We start from the raw sequence: 17,911 nt of genomic DNA, 5'->3' as shown, positions 1-17,911 counted from the left end.
CTGGATCTACAGCCAAAAGTAGTTTGGAAGGAGCACGACTGAACCATAACCTCTCTTAATTTGCAATTGGTGTGCAATTTTTATTTTTTGTAGTTTTTCAGTTGTAAAGGTTAGTATTCAGCTGCTTTCCACCTTGGTATTTCAGTGGCTGCTAGGGCCTTATTTACCATAGTGGTTGAAATGAGAGACTGGAATGTAAATAAGTGAGGGACTGAATAGGAAGTTAAGTAATAAAAAGTAATAATAATAACAACAATAATAAAATAGTAGTCTCAGAATGCAATAGTTTTTTGGCTGAAGGAATTTGTGACCCCTGTCAGCTGGAAAAAAAGAAAAAATACCATTTAAGAACTATAACAAATAAAGGTGAATTGCAAAGTTGCTAGCAATAGGCCAGTCTTTAACATACTAAAAGTTAAATTGAGGGGGAACTACCCCATTAAGTAAAAAGGTAAAGTACAACAGGTTGCATAAGGAGGGCAATTATCTTCAGTAAAAAGATTCATTAATTGAATAGGCAATAATGTGTAGGGGTAAATAAAGAGGGAAATAGTGTGCAGAAACAGGACATTAAGAAGTGAAAAGGATAATAACCTGCTGGATGTCAACAAGGGCATAATATGTAGAGTAGGAGGTTAATTATTTAAAGACTTTATTTTCATGGAAGTAAGCAAGGAGAGCAATAATATATTGAGCAAGAGGTTAATCAAGTCCGGAGTGGATAAATGGCAAAAGCAGTTATTTGCACAAAAAGGTTGATTGAGGCGGTATTCATAGGCAGTAGGAGAATGAGGAAGCAATAATCTGCAGAAGGGTTCATTAAGGAGGATAATCATTTGCAGGAGGTACATGAAGAAGACCATAATAAGCAGAGGAAGGGGCGGAGTTATAGAGGAAGCATACCTTCAACAGCATGGGGGTCCAGTGGGACACAGGTATTTGTAGTATTAATACCTGTGTTTAAATTGGCATGTATTCTGGGTGTATTATAAATAGATTAGACTCTTTATCCTGGTATAATTTCTTGGAGTATTGGAATGGAATTAGGACTTCATTTATCCTGCGTTGGCACTGCATTTATCCGACCACATGTTCTGGGGGACATTTTTACTGGAATACGGCACGTAATTCAAGCTGCCGTGTGTTCTGGGGACACTGCATGGGAATATAACACTGCATGTATCTTAACATGTGTTATCGCTGTGCTTGTGTGGCTGTCGGAGCTCGGGCAAGAGAGATGGCAACCATGGTGCCAGGCCCCGACTGTGGGTTCTGGCAAATGCCAGAGGAGCTGCTATAAGGTCCCATAGAAAGTCAGTATTTAGTGGGCTGTTTGGGCCTCCTATGTGGGCTGATTGGGCCGCTGTGTACCTGAAATGCCAGGGCCTATTTAAATTCTCAGTCCGGACCTGCATGATGCAACTAGAGTTTTGCAGTGGGTCAGCTACCCTGTGGCATGCGGGTAGGATTTTCAGATGCGGGTATCCTCTAAATTTCTTGTTATATTGTCCTTAGGCCTAAAATTTTACAAAACTTGTTTCTGTCGCTGTTTGCAGCAACACCCCTTCCTGTTTGATGGTGGTCAGCGAGTTGCGGATAAGGCAGTTACGGGTCTGGGTCGGGTAGCGGATCAAAATGTGCAAATATGCGGGTTGTGGGTCTTAGAAATTGGTTCCGTGCAGGACTCTTAATGCCAAGCATGATGCCAACTTAACCCCCTCACCAGGTTTGGACTGAGAATTAAAATAGGCCGTGGCATTTCAGGTACATAGAGGCCCAACCAGCCCACTAAATATTGACTTTCTATGGCACCTTATAGCAGCCCCTCTGGCATTTGTCAGACCCCACAGATTGCCAGTCCAGGCCTGCTCCTCACCTAACATCGCCACTGTATTGTATATAACATTATGGTGCCAGTACCTCATGCTTCTCACTGTATATAAACTACTTAAATCTTGGGGACTGTTACATTGGGACCCCTGAAGATTATTTTTGCAGGTGATCGACAACAGGGCCCTATTAAGGTGTAAATCAGGCCCGGACTGGCAATCTGTGGGTTCTGTCAAAAGCCAGAGGGGCTACTTTAAATTGCCATAGACAGTCACTATTTATTGGGCTGTGAGGTGCTGTTTGGGCCTCTGTGTATCTGAAATGCCAGGGCCTATTTCAGGCCCGGACTGGCAATCTGTGGGTTCTGGCAAATGCCAGAGGGGCTGCTATAAGGTCCCATAGAAAGTCAGTATTTAGTGGGCTGTTTGGGCCTCTATGTAGGCTGATTGGGCCTCTGTGTATCTGAAATGCCAGGGCCTATTTTAATTTTCAGTCCAGACCTGGTTTAAATTAACTTTTAGTATGCTATACAAAGTGATATTTTGAGACCATTTGCAATTTATTTATTTAGCCGCTCTCCAGTTTCACCAATCTGGTTGCTAGGTACGAAATTACCCTAGCAACCATGCACTGATTTGAATAAGAGACTGGGATACGAGTAGGACAGGGCCTGGACACATACCTCCCAACATTTTGGATGTAAAAAGAGGGACAAAAATTTTTTTCTGCATGTAGCGCAGCAATTTTGTGACCACACCCCTTTCTGTGGCCACACCCCCTAATTACCATGTTTGTTTTACAAAATTTGACAGGTGATGAAAGTTTGAAAATATTTCTCCTTATCTAAACTGTGTTTTTGTGTCTCAAAATTGTTACAAAGTATCTTATTTGCACCTGTTACCTTTTCTGTGCTCTCTGCTAAAAGCCAATTAAGTGAGAAACTTTGTTTCTTTTTCTGGCTGTTCAGTGCAGAGAAAAGAGGGACTTTCCAGTACAAATGAGGGACTGCAGGTTGAGCTGTGAAAAGAGGGACTGTCCCTCCGAAAAAGGGACAGTTGGGAGGTATGTGGACATAAATAGACGAGCAATAGAAAGTAGCAGATCATTTTGTTTTAGATGGTGTAAACAGTCAGAAGGAAAGGCAAATTACACAAAAACATGAAGCCCAATTGAAAAGTTGCTCAGAAGGAGCCATTCTATAACAGAGCCAAAGCTGAAGCACACGCCCTTTAAGCCGCCCCTCATGTTCGGCGCTGACTTTCCTGCGCAGCCAAATGGCCGGCCTCTCCCTACGTCACTAAGTTCGGCTCAGCCCACCCCCGGAGACCCGCCCAGCTGTCCCGTGGCTTCGTGTGACAGTGAGTGGGAGCGCGGAGTGGAATTGCCGCTATGGCTCCTGCACTTGTGTTTGGATTTTTGGAATGGACCAGGAGAGCCGCCCGCAGCATCGGTGAGTATAAGGGCGGGGCGGAAGGATCTCGCGGCCTCTCTTTGGAACTTTGCTTCGGTGGCTGCTGCTGCTGGCGGGAGCGCGTCCATTCCGCTGCGCAATTCAATCAGAATGAAATGAATCCCCAGGCTGAATACTGGACTTGAGGCTGTCCGGTTACAAACTGGGCTTTGGCTGCTCAATGGGGCAGGGGTGCCTGTTACTATTGCTTTGGGTACCTCTGGCTTTCCGTAGGGGCAGGTTATCAGGGCTGTCGTTTAGGGGGGATCCCTCGGGGGGCAGTGCTGCACTGGGATTCTATTGGACAGTGGGGGTGTCAATAACTGCACCATATCTATCATCTCTATATCTTTGGCTCTGCTGCCTTTTTCTTGGGCTTCATTTTGAGGGATGCTGGGAGCTGTAGTTCAGGAAGCACTTTTGACTGGCAGGTTTCCTTTAGTACAGACATCAGTGAAAAAAGTGAAGGCCTTGGGGTCCTTATGTCTTACTACTTTCTCCTGTGAACTATTATGTCATCTGCCCTGTTTTATATTAATCCTTTATACAGGGGTGTAACTACATTGGAAGCAGACCCTGCGGCTGTAGGGGGGGCTCCTAATTAATGAGTAATTTCAATATATATATACTGATAAAACAGGACAACCTCTGGATATGCTCGGGAGGGGGGGCTAAAATGAACTTTCAGTGGGGCCCAGTTATATGACACTGCCTTAATATATTATATATACTAGGGATGCACTGAATCCAGGATTCGGCCTTTTTCAACAGGATTCGGTTTCGGCCGAATCCTTCTGCCCGGCCGATCTGAATCCTAATTTGCAAATTAGGGGCGTGAGGGAAATCGTGAGACTTTTTGTGACAAAACAAGGAAGTAAAAAGTGTTTTCCCCTTCCCACCCTTAATTTGCATATGCAAATTAGGGTTCGGTATCCGGACTAATCTTTCACGAAGGATTCAAAATAGTGGATTCGGTGCATCCCTAATATATATCTACACCTGCATATAGAGCTATAGACGTTATTCCCTGCTGTGGCTGCAGTTTATTGCTCTGAAACACTTGGGTGTGTGACATTATTTATTGCCCTTGGCTTTCGGAGCATGTGGGAGTTTCAGCATAGGGACAGGTTGCTGATCCCTGCAGTGCCACATAAGTTTCTGTGCTGCTTCAGTGGAGACCATAACGAGGAATGCACCGAATCCAGGATTCGGTTTGGGATTCAGCCCTTTTCAGATGGATTCAGCGAATCCTTCTGGCCGAACCGAATCCTAATTTGCATGTGCAAATTAGGGTTGGGGGGGAATCGCCACCTCTAATTTGCATATTCAGCAGAATCTTTCGCAAAGGATTCCCGGGTTTGGCCAAATCCAAAATCGTGCATTCGGTGCATCCCTAACAATAATTGATCACATCCGAAACAATAAAACCTTTTTCAAAGTCTTATGATGGCCGTAGAGGGTAAAGGTGGCCATACACGGGCAGATAAAGCTGCCGATATCGGTCGTTTGGACCGATTTGACAGCTTATCTGCCCGTGTATGGCGGCTTCCGACGGGTCTTCCCAATCGATATCTGGCCACGATATCGATCGGGAAGGTTTGATTTTTAACCGACCGACCCGTCGGAGCCCCTTGGCGCCAAACGAGCGGATCTTTGAGTCTATGGCCACTTTAAGATTTTTAAAAGATCTTTTCATTATCGTAAGACCAATCTTATCTTGGAACTATTGTTTAAATGTACGATTTGCCTTATCGTCAAAAAAGACCATTTCAAAAGATATCATCTAGTTGAAGCCAGAAAAACTGTGGGTAGCTGCCTGCTTGACCCTGCAAGCAATTGGGCAATGGATCCATTTCACTGTGAACAAGGAAAATTTTCTAACCTGCCCGATTTTCTGACCAATATCGGACGAAAGATCATTAGATGCACGATCGTTCGGTGCCCACTAAAATCACAATAACTTGATGGCTTTGTCAAAACGCACTAAAATTGGTCATTATGGAGCAAAAAATCTTAATGTCTGTGGCGAGATTTAATCTTGTGTTTAAACTGGAAAGGCATTATTTAGCCTACTGGGGACCCAGGAATCTTTGCCCTACAGCTCAGCATTACATTAAAGTGTGATTTTGTTGACGTTGTGTAGCCCCCCGCCAGTATGGATAGTCTGTGCACAACCATTGGTATATTGCTATTGTTGCAGAAGTGTAATTTGACTGGGAAGTGGTCACTAACTGCAAGGAGTTTGCATGTTCTCCTTTCATAGGTTTCATTCAGATAACACCGGTTCCTCCCACATTCCAAAAAATGCTATAAAACAATAATAATCCCCAGTGACTTGTTGGATTATTTACATTGCTTTTCAGTCTGCTGCTTGTCCTACACCCTGCCCAACCCTGCTCAACCCACTCATCTATCAGTCTGTAACATGAACAGCTCAGTGAGATTAACTTAACCTAAGTGCCTTGCTTTTAAGCAAAATCCTACAGAAAGGAGTGTAGTGTTCATTGTGAGCCATCACTCGGTATTCTGCAGACGTATTTCCCTATTCCTCAGGCTCTGTGGCTTATTAGTTCAGGTATGGGACCTATTATCCAAAATGCTCAAGACCTGGGGTTTTCCAGATAACTGATCTTTCCATAATTGGGATCTTCGTACCTTAAGTCTGCTAGAAAATCATGTAAACATTAAATAAACCCAGTAGGCTGGTTTTTTACCTCCAATGAGGATTAATTATATCTTAGTTGGGATCAAGTACAAGGTACTGTTTAATTATTACAGAGAATAGGGAAATCTTTTTTTTTTTTAAAGTTCAGATTATTTCATTATAAAGGAGTCTAGGGGAGAACATTCCGTAATTTCTGGATAATGGGTTTCAGGATAACAGGTCCCATACCTGTTCTAGGCATATCAGACACACAAACAGATTTTTAAAGCCAGCTGCAAGTAGAACAATGAATGCAGCAATTTGATTGGTTGCCATGGGTTACTGCACATGGGCAAATTTGCCCAGTGTTGATGAATGACCCCCCAATGAGCCTGGGAGTGCCAAATTGTTATGCACCCCCAGTCATCCAAGTCATTTCATACCCAGGTTGGTGTGCCTCTTTTTCGATAAGAACCTGCAAGTTTATTCTACAGACGCAGTAGAGAATTTTGTGGAGAAGTTGTGGACAGTGCATGTGCTTACACTAGGTATGGGACACTGGAACAATATAGTGGCTCGTTGCATATTTTGAACATCCTTTTTTACTTAATTCCTACCTGGCCCAGGGTAGGCAATTAGTCATTACTATCACTGGGAGGGTGCCTAACAACTTGGAACCTCCCACCCAGTGATTCTACGTTATCTTTTCCTTTTAGGGCTGTAATATATAGCGGCCAAATAAAATGATGTTCAGTCTGTCTAGTGCAATCGTATATATTGTGTATAATTGGCTAGTACCAGTGATCAGTGCCATAGTTGTGCAAAGTAGCAATGTTAGTGCAAGTTAAAATGTGTCAGAGTGAATAATCGATGTGATTCCAATGTGACTCTCTAATGTCAAGTGCACTGTGCCCTTATATGTAGTCAAATCCAGTTCTTCATGTAAGCAGTAGGAAGGACTGGTATTGCAAGTGTGCAGGGCTTCCATTTGTGAACAGTCTTAGTAAGGTTACTGACAGACGGAGATTTGTCACCCTTTAAAGGAGAAGTAAAGTGTTCTTGCACTTGGGGGTGCCAAATATTAGGCACCCCCAAGTGATTGTATTGATTTAAGGTGGCCATACATGGGCCGATTAAAAGCTGCCAACAGTCCGAGTCGGCAGCTTATTGGCCCTCCGACGGGCTTGTGTTAATGTGGTCCCGCGATCCGTCCGCCCGTTTACCGCCCATTATACCAGTGTGCACCACGGAGCGATCCTGTTTCGAGATGATTTCGGAAAAAAGTGCTATAGCCCTAAAGGTGGCCATAAACACACAGATAATAACGTACAAAACTAATTTTCGTACAATATTCAGTGCGTGTATGGTGGCAGAAGACTTGGATATCGGTCGATCGGGCTGGATGAAAAATTTTGATCAGGTGCATTTTGAAAGCACCCAAACATCGGCCATTGTTAGTGCTGAATCATCAGATACAGGTAGAATTCTACTGTTTCTACCTGTATATCTGACGATTCAGCTCTACACGTGTATTGAAACGAACAATCTTTCAAAAGAAAGATCGTAATTGTTACGTCTATGGCCACCTTAAGCCTTTTAAAACTTAGGCCCTTAGGGGATAAATGGTTTACTTTACTTTCCATTTCAATTTCTGCATAATGGTTTTTTTTTTTTTTTTTTCCTTACCTAGTTCCATGTTCTTCTATTCTGCTTTCTGTCTGTGTTTGGTAACACATTACAAATGTGTGCTGCTTCAGATGCATCATTTATAATGGTTGTTTAGGCACATGGTGCTGGCCAAGGATATCTAGAGTGCATGTGGCATGCAAATACATAGCGTATAGTATATTGTTACCAATTTTTCTGCCTCCTGTGCCCATATAAACCCTATTCTCTAAAATAATAGCTTCCCAATTGAGAGTAAGTCCTGCTGAAATGATGGAGATCAGAGCTACAAGGGGTCAGTCATAGTTGCAGTGGTCTGTAGGGAAGTGACTGCCAAACCCTCTTGAAGAATTATCGGCTCCAGCACCTGTGAAATTTGTGTTATCTACAAGTGCTGGCTTTGCAAAGTTAATTTTGTCTAGTCCGTTACTTGCCCCACCCTTTTTTTGACAATATTTGCATTGTCAAATACATTTACTTACCCTTAAAATGAACTTTTAGTTAGAAGTAAATAGTGGAAAAATAAGATAAGGTACAGTTTAGCTTCAATTTTGTTTGTGTTCAGCTGCCTGCCTTAGAATTTTAATTGCTGTGTTGTTGCTAGGGCTTAATTACCATAGCAACCAGATAGAGGTGTAGAAGTCACCGTTCAAAACGAATAGAGGACACGAATTGACATTAAATAGAAATGAAAGTCTTTGATCCACGGAGCACCAAGCCAGGTCGAAGATTAATAAATTTTCATTTTATTGAGGATTAAATATTGTACATGATAGTAAAACACCAACAGTGCATCAAACGCAGTCCATGCTTAACGCGTTTCGTAGCTTCAATGCTACTTCATCAGAAGCATAAACGAACAACTTCCCATAATACCCTTAAATAGTGCAACAAACCCCTTTAGGCTAATTAGAATCATCAATTAAATTAACCCTTAAAAAGGACACCCACAAGTTAAAAACATTCTAGGAAAATGCACTAAATGAAAAGTTTTTTACAAAAATCCACAAAAGGGGTTAAACATGACAAAACATATCACTACCTCCTACAGTTAGAGTAAAAGGGGAGGGAGAGAAAGTACAAATATAAGTACTATAATAAGGCAATATATGATTAGATAAAGTATTAATTTAAACAATGCCAGATATTCTAAGGATATATAAATATGCCATTAATAACATTAAATACAAAAGCACGAGAGCTCACACTCCCTATTCAGGCCCCCATAATCCTCAGTGGTTTTCAAATGATATATCCAGAAGGTCTCCAGCCTACTTAATTTGGTTTCATAGTCTCCCCCTCTAACATCTCGCACTGGCTTATCTATGACTTGGAAATCAACCCTTGCATAACCATCATGTTTCTCAACTATATGTTTAGCCACTGCGGATCTAAGGGTTAATTTAATTGATGATTCTAATTAGCCTAAAGGGGTTTGTTGCACTATTTAAGGGTATTATGGGAAGTTGTTCGTTTATGCTTCTGATGAAGTAGCATTGAAGCTACAAAACGCGTTAAGCATGGACTGCGTTTGATGCACTGTTGGTGTTTTACTATCATGTACAATATTTAATCCTCAATAAAATGAAAATGTATTAATCTTCGACCTGGCTTGGTGCTCCGTGGATCAAAGACTTTCATTGATACAAATTGTTACGCTCTATCCGGAGGCGTGTCGGCGTTGTTAGCACAGCCTAATCTGTTTGGTCGGAGCCTGTTCTCTGGAGTTCGGGTGAGTGATCTCCTTACGTGCTATTTATTGACATTAAATAGAAAAGCTGCTTATAGTTACATATATAACATAACTAGGGATGCACCGAATCCAGGATTCGGTTCTGGATTCTGGCTTTTTCAGCAGGATGCGGCCGAATCCTTCTGCCCGGCCGAACCGAATCCGAACCCTAATTTGCATATGCAAATTAGGGGCATGGAGGGAAATCACGTGACTTTTTGTCAGAAAACAAGGAAGTAAAACATATTTTCCCCCTTCCCACCCCTAATTTGCATATGCAAATCAGGGTTCGGTATTCGGCCGAATCTTTCACAAAGGATTCGGGGGTTCAGCCGAATCCAAAATAGTGGCTTCGGTGCATCCCTAAACATAACTTTTTAAAGGGAATTTCTTATTTTTTTATTAATCTTGACTTGCTTTTTCCTGTTATAGTTCCTACTAAATATTCCACGTTTCAAGCAGATGGGGATCATGTGATCACCCGATTGCGGAATGCGTCCCAAAGAGATCAATGCCTTTCATATACATTATTGTAAGGGATGCAGCTCTAGTTCTGTGACCCATTATAGCCAATCAAATATCTTCTCTGGTCTACTCCAACCAAAGTTAAATATTGCTGTAGTCTACTGCACTAACACAGTGTTGTATCTGTGTTTGTTCCTCCTGTACGTATAGTTGTGACACTTAAAAACCTCATTTCATATTCGCATTTCTATGTGTTCACCTTGTAGTTGTGTAAGTAAACTTTTGTCTGTGTGTGTGTTTATAATAGTATAGTGTGTGACCTGAAATACTAATTAATTGCATGTATTGATCTGTTGGTATCAATCTGTACCTACCTGCTCAGGAACAAAATTGCATTGCAGTCACAGGAGAGACATTGTCATTAGTAGTTTAGTAGAGGTTTTAGTTGAGAAATAGTACAATGTGAGCCTCACTAGGTGCTGGGAGTTGTAGTGTGACTGTAGACTGGAATATAACACAAAGTGGTATGGAAAAATGCTATTTTCGTTCTTCAACTGAAAGCCTTGCTGCATAAATGAGTTCCATTCCCTGTGCATTGGGTGATACATTATAAATATAAGGACTGTTTTTTGCTCTTAGAACTGTTTGTTCATTTTGCGCACAGTCTGCTGCAGTCTATATATGTTTATCTGTAGCCTTGGGGCCAGCAGTCGGCTCATACTGGGACCATGTGGGGAGCCGGCAGGTGTGGACAACCAACGCGCTCCTTGTCAAATGGGATTTTCAAACTTGCCTGATAAATGTCACTTATACCTGAGCCAGAAGGCTGCTGACTTGGTTTGGAGGCATCTTTTATTAACGCCTGTATTGCCAGCTTTACTTATTCTTATGGCTGTACAGAAATATGCCATAACAATACTCCAGCATAGGTTTAACCCTGTAATAAGTACAGTCAGGAGTTAGAGGGTATAGTTGCCCTTTGTGTATATAATGTTGGCAAGATGGATGGTATCTGCCTAATTGTTGGATAACTGGGTAGATCTGATTGTTGGCCCAAGGCTGGCCCATACTGCAGGAGTACATTATCCAAACCTGCCCAATAGAATTGCGACCAGTTTTTAGATAGATATTGATGACTTCCCCAAAGTATAATAAAAGTCACTGTTTGCCCAGGAGTAGTAACCCATAGCAACCAATAAGATGGTTGCTTTTAAACAGGCAACCAGCTACAAAGCTACTTGCGGATTGGTTGCTATGGGTTACTGCTCCTGAGCAAACTAAGTGACTTGTATTATATAACCCTCTTTGTCTGGTGGAGCCAAGATGGCAGCTTTTATTGACTTAGTGTATGGCCAGCTTAAGTCTCTACAGTTTTAAACATATACATTTTCTAAGATATGAGGATCATTCTTATGTCTGCAGGAGCTTACCTCCTCTTTAATAATTTCCAGATCAGAAGGTGATTGGGTGTATTTGGCTTCATTGTACAAAACTAGCCTAAAGGCAGTTTCATGATAGTTGTACTAGTAGACAAAAGGGTTACATGACCAGCCTGTGACTCCTACATTTATTCATAGTAACTGGAAAAAGTACTAAAACTCTTGTGCTCAGGTCATTCGTATATTTTAAACATAACCACAACCTGTTTATTTATCACTCTACATAGAGCAGGTCCATTTTATTGGCCAGATGGGAAAAAAAAATAAATGCGTGGCACCATTTAAGGACAAAGACTTACTGTACAATTCGTCTGTGGCAACCCCATATACTTTTCCACTCTGTTGGCCTATACATATGGTACTTACCTTCTGGAAGCCAGTTTTGCTCAACCTGATATTGCTGGACAACAGCTCCCAGCGTTATTTAACCCTTGTTGGTTATTTTTGGGAGCTGTGGTCTGGCAACATCTGCTGACCCAAGATGAACAACTATGCCCAAGATACATCTAGATGCACCATTCACCCTACTGTACAACCGCACTGGTTCTTGTGAGGTAAATATTTTGATTACTAGTAAACATATAATCCCCCTGCATAATGGACATCTGTTTAAGTCAAACGGTCACAACACAGGGGTATAGGGAGGGGGTTATTTACTGGTAGTCTCTCTACCTTGCAAAGACCCAATATGGACTAGCTTCAATTTCCCTGTTTATTTCAAGAAATAACAGAAGCTTTAAACTTTTGTGATGAAAACAATGAGCAAAAAAAGTAAGTACAAGCCCTTTTCATTAAACTCTTAAAGGAAAACTAGTTTATATCAAATTAAGTGGCAAATCAAACTGGAATATATATTCAAGTAAATTCAAGTCCATCAAGTTCAACCCCTCCAAATGAAAACCCAGCCCCATACACACACCCCTCCCTACTTTCACACAAATTCTATATACCCATACCTATACTAACTATAGAGTTTAGTATCACAATAGCCTTTGATATTATGTCTGTCCAAGAAATCATCCAAGCCATTCTTATAGTCATTAACTGAATCAGCCATCACATCATCACCCGGCAGTGCATTCCACAACCTCACTGTCCTCACTGGAAGAACCACCTACGTTGCTTCAAATGAAAGTTCTTTTCTTCTAGTCTAAAGGGGAGGCCTCTGGTACGGTGATCCACTTTATGGGTAAAAAGGTCCCCTGATATTTGTCTATAATGTCCTCTAATGTACTTGTAAAGTGTAATCATGTCCTCTTGCAAGCACCTTTTTTCCAGAGAAAACAACCCCAACCTTGACAGTCTCCCCTAATAATTAAGTCTTCCCTCCCTCTAAACAGTTTAGTTGCACTTAGTCTCTGCACTCTCTCCAGCTCATTTATATCCCTCAAGTCCAAAACTGCACTGCATACTCCAGATGAGGCCTTACCATGGACCTATAAAGAGGCAGAATTATGTTTTCATCCCTTGAGTTAATGTCCTTTTTTTGTGCAAGACAGAACTTAAATTGTCTGGGCAGTGTCATTCTGTGGCTACTAAAGCAAATAATCTACAAAAACCCCTAGATCCTTCTCATTTAAGGAAACTCCCAACACACTGCCATTTAATGTATAACTTGCATTAATATTATTTTTGCCAAAGTGCATATAACCTTACATTTATCAACATTGAACCTCATTTTCCAGTTTGCTGCCCTGTTTCCCAATTTAGACAAATCACTCGGCAAAGTGGCAGCATCCTGCATGGAACCTATAGTTCTGCACAATTTAGTATCATCTGCAAAAATAGAAACAATACTTTCAATGTCCACCTCCAGGTCATTAATAAACAAGTTGAAAAGCAAGGGACCTAGTACAGAGCCCTGCGGTACTCCACTAACAACACTGGTCCAATTAGAAAATGTTCCATTTACCACCACTCTTTGTAGTCTATCTTTAGCCAGTTCTCTATCCAGGTACAAATACTATGTTCCAGGCCAACATTCCTTAATTTAACCAGCAACTTTCTGTGTGGCACTGTATCAAATGCTTTAGCAAAGTCTAAGTAAATCACATCCACTGCCATCCCAGAATAGAGGTCTCTACTTACATTCTCATAAAAATAAATTAAGTTAGTCTGGCAAGATCTATTACGCATTAAACCATGCTGGCATGGCATTGATTTGCTCTAAGTCCAATATATTATCCTTTATTAACCCTTTGAAAGGTTTCCTACCACTGACGTCAGACTAACTGGCCTATAGTTTTGAGGCTAAGAATGGGATCCTTTTTTGAATGGAGGCACCACATTAGCAATTCGCCAGTCTCTCTGCCAGACCTCAATGAGGGTTCAAGGAGGATGGTGAGGGTGTAGAATCCCTCTGGGGAGAGATTTTGACTGGGCAAAAGGTTACAAAGAGAATTATCATTGGTGTATGCTATAAACTACCTCGTATAAGTGACGTATGAAGCCCAGCTACACTTTCAGATACAATCGGCTTCACAGCAGGGTCAAGTTGTTGCTATGGGTGACTTAAATTATCCAGACATTGACTGGGGTAATTGGGTTGCCAAGACAGAAAAAGCTAGTTGGTTTGTAAATATACTGAATGACAACTTTTTATTAGAGCTCGTTCAAGCTGCATGTGGCTACATTTTTACTGTATTTTGCTTTTTTTCAGATTTACTAACATTAAAGGGATCCTGTCATCGGAAAACATGTTTTTATCAAAACACATCCGTTAATAGTGCTACTCCAGCAGAATTCTGCACTGAAATCCATTTCTCAAAAGAGCAAACTGATTTTTTTTATATTCAATTTTGAAATCTGACATGGAGCTAGACATATTGTTCGTTTCCCAGCTTCCCCCAGTCATGTGACTTGTGCCTGCACTTTAGGAGAGAAATGCTTTCTTGCAGGCTGGCTGCTGTTTTTCCTTCTCAATGTAACTGAGTTTTTACTATTGAGTGCTGTTCTTAGATCTACCAGGCAGCTGTTATCTTGTGTTAGGGAGCTGCTATGTGGTTACCTTCTCATTGTTCTTTTTTTTGGCTGCTGGGGGGAAAAAGGAGGGGGTGATATCACTCTAACTTGCAATAAAGAGTGATTGAAGTTTATCAGAGCACAAGTCACATGACTTGGGGCAGCTGGGAAATTGACAAAATGTCTAGCCCCATGTCAGATTTCAAAATTGAATGTAAAAAAATCAGTTTTCTCTTTTGAGAAATGGTTTTCAGTGCAGAATTCTGCTGGAGCAGCACTATTAACGGATTTATTTTGAAAAAAACAGTATCCCTTTAAAACTGGGGAATCCTTAAAGGAATAGTTCAGTGTGAAACTAAAAACTGTGTAAATAGGCTGTGCAAAATAAAAAATGTTTCTAATATAGTTAGTTAGCCAAAAATGTAATATATAAAGGCTGGAGTAAACAGATGTCTAATAAAACAGCCAGAATCCAACTTCCTGCTTTTCAGCTCTATAACTCTGAGTTAGTGACTTGAAGGGGGACTACATGGTACATTTCTGTTCAGTGAGTTTGTAATTGATCCTCAGCATTCAGCTCAGATTGAAAAGCAACAGATATGATCCATGTGGCCCCCCTCAAGTCTCTGATTGGTTAGTGCCTGGTAGCCAGGGTAACCAGTCTGTGTAAACCAAGAGAGCTGAAAAGCAGGAAGTAGTGTTCTGACTGACTTGTTATATATCAAATAACTCCAGCCTTTATACATTACATTTTTGGCTAACTAACTATATTAGAAACATTTTTTATTTTGCAAAGCCTATCTATTTACCCAGTTTTTATTTTTACACTGAACAATTCCTTTAAGATTCCCAGCAGTTTGAACAATAGAGCTAAATTATCCTGCAAAATGTCGTCGCCTGTTTGAAGCATCCGGCTCATTAAAGTCCAGATAGGGGAATTGGGTAGAGGCTCTGGCCTAGCCACTCGCCAGTGAAATAGTCAAAAATAAATGGAAAGCCAATACCTTGTGAGGGCCATGCGGTCCCGAAACGTTTGAACATTGAAGTGTTGTGAGCACCATCGAATAAAGTTTGGGATTCACCCGTTTGTAGCAGACAAGGTATTGGCTTTCCATTTATTTTTGAAGCATCCGGCTACCATTCTTTTTATGAAAGCTCTGCAGCATCAGTTCAGTGTTCAGGAACCCCTAAAAATTGTTAATCCCTGGTGCAAATTAAAAGTGGGGATTAATGGATGAAATCGCTCCTTCCATTGTGACATCTAAACCACTGTGATGTTGCTAAGGATTGTAGAGCTGGCCATACACAGAACAATAAAAGCTCCCAACCTGCTGCCAGTTTTTGACCAGGCAGGCTTTACTATACTGTTGGCGGTGACTGCATCAATACACGGACACATATTTGCTCCTCCTCTATGGAGACACACGTTTTAACTGTAGTGGCCAAGCTATTAAAGAATCCCCAAAATACAATCTGTAGCATTTCTAGTTTAATTCTTTGTTAAAGGAACAGTAACACCAAAAAATTTAAGTATTTTAAAATAATTAAAATATAATGTACGGTTTCCCTGCACTGGTAGAACTGGTGTCTTTGCTTCAGAAACACTACTATAGTTTATATAAACAAGCTGCTGTGTAGCCACGGGGGCAGCCATTCAAAGATCAGGTTACATAGCAGATACCAGATGCATTCTGTAGAATCCCATGTATTCTATTACAGAGCGTATCTGTTATTGGTTAAGTAACCTGTGCCTTTTTTCCTTTTTCAGCTTTGAATGGCTGCCCCATGGCTATACAACAGCCTATTTACATACACTATAGTAGTCTTTCTAAAATAACACCTATCTTTTACCTATGTATAGCAACAGCTCAATATATTGTAATAACTTTAAAACACTTATTTTTGTGTTGCTGTTCCTTTAGGGCAGGGGCACACAAAGCTACTGGGGGAGATTAGTCACCCAGCTATAAAAATCGACTCTTCTTCGGGCGACTAATCGCCCCGCCGGCGGCCGGATGGCACTCAGAATGCTTTGTTTTCCGAAGACGCCCGAAGTTGCCTCACGAAGAAACTTCGGAAAATGAATCGATCAGAGTGCCATCCCTCCAGGAATTCAGATTCTAGCTGGCAGGGAGGCAGTTTGGGGAAATTAGTCGCCCAAATCGATTTGTCGTAGCTGTAGCTTCGTGTGCCCCTGCCCTTAAACTTTAGTCCTCTTTTATAAAGCATTTACACCAGGGTTTCATACAAAAAATGAAATCCTCCTCTCCATTTCCCTGGAGCATTTATTCACGTGTCAGTGATTTTGTTTAACGTTTCTGTAAGGCGGAGGCAGGTGTTCTGTTCATGGAGTTGGGACACTGCCCAGTGAAATTTCCTGCTCCGGCTTGTGCTTATTACACATTTATCCCTAAAGGATATTGCTTTTCATTCCTTTAAAGGAAATTCTGTTTTATCTTTTATGCAGTTTTATGTTACTAAAGGCATCAGTTGTTCTAAATTTAAAAATTTCACACTTTTTTGGGGGCAAAAAGAAAAGTGTGTTTTTTTTTTTTTTTTTTTTTTTTTTTTTTGGTTTTTTTTTGTAACGGTCTCTAAGGGGCTTGCTTTTATTCATTTTATTCACAATTCGAATGTTATATTTATGAAAATTTTTAAATTCGATTGAGTAGTCCCGACCTGAAAATTTGAATCGAACTCTGAAAAGAAACCCCTCAAATATAGAGCATCAAATTTTTTTGCAACTTTTTTCTGCCATTGGAGTCTATATGGGCGTCATTTATGAGGGAGGGTGTGTGGGTCAGGGAAATCCCGACCCGCACATCACTAGTTCCTATGTACTGTATATGTTGTATGTTTCAACTGACTGGGCAGGATTTAGCAGAGCCTAGTGCTAATGAGGCTTAAGTGTGAGCTCTTCTGAGTAAAAATATAATGTAAGGAAGACCCATAGAACTTTTGTTCAGCTTCACTCTTTTAATTCATCCTATGATGTGGAGTTTATTTACAGCTGTAATAAATATTTTAAAACCTATCAATGTAACTTTATTTACAGACGCTGACCCCTCTACTGACCCCAATGTGAATTCGGGGATTGAAAATACAGGAACCGTCGACACCACCCCCAGTAACACGGAATATGTGGCTTTTGTGTTGGTGCCCGTTTTCTTCATCATGGGTCTTGTGGGCGTGTTGATCTGCCATTTGCTCAAGAAGAAGGGGTATCGCTGTACTACGGAGGCCGAGCCTCCAGTGGAAGAAAAAATCGTAGGAGAAAAAATTGGTATGTTAAGTTCTGCTATATTGACTTCCATTAAGTCACATTGGCAACTTGGAGCACAGTTTCTGATGCAGAAGTCTTTGTCTTTTGGGAGAATGTATGACTTTGGAGTTGGAAACATTGTGCTCCTGTTCTGCATCAGTTTATGCCCATATTTTAGGCCTAAACTAAGACAGGTTCAAAATAGCCATATTGTGTATATTTGCTGTAAAGCACAGCAACCAATAAACAGTAAGCAGGTTTTTAAAGGGGAACTATGGCAAAAATGAAAATTTAATATAAGCCTTGTCATACTGAAGTAAGAAACTTTCTAAATAATTTCAATTTAAAATTCTGCATTGTTTCTAAAATAATCAAGTTTATTGCCACTATTCTTCTCTCCATCTGTTTCTCTTCATTCTGTCTTCATGCAGAAGTTGTCTTATGGGGGGCTCCCTCTCCTAAC

At 40.9% G+C, this 17,911-nt stretch overlaps 1 protein-coding gene across 2 annotated transcripts in view; it reads left to right on the top strand.

Annotated features, from left to right (window-relative positions):
- The first annotated feature begins 857 nt into the window (after positions 1–857).
- rell1.S (RELT-like 1 S homeolog) overlaps positions 858–17,911 on the top strand; it is a 35,180-nt gene continuing 18,126 nt past the window's right edge. Inside the window, 2 exon segments of one of the 2 annotated variants that reach the window (NM_001086425.1) lie at positions 858–935; positions 17,242–17,469. In NM_001086425.1, the coding sequence (NP_001079894.2) occupies positions 914–935; positions 17,242–17,469 (250 nt within the window). In that variant the 5' untranslated portion in view covers positions 858–913. 2 annotated transcript variants of the gene reach the window in all.

This window comes from Xenopus laevis, chromosome 1S, assembly GCF_017654675.1.
Source record: "Xenopus laevis strain J_2021 chromosome 1S, Xenopus_laevis_v10.1, whole genome shotgun sequence".
NCBI lineage: Eukaryota > Metazoa > Chordata > Amphibia > Anura > Pipidae > Xenopus > Xenopus laevis.
The sequence above is the reverse complement of the archived record's forward strand: the minus strand, read 5'-3'. Positions and strand labels throughout refer to the sequence as shown.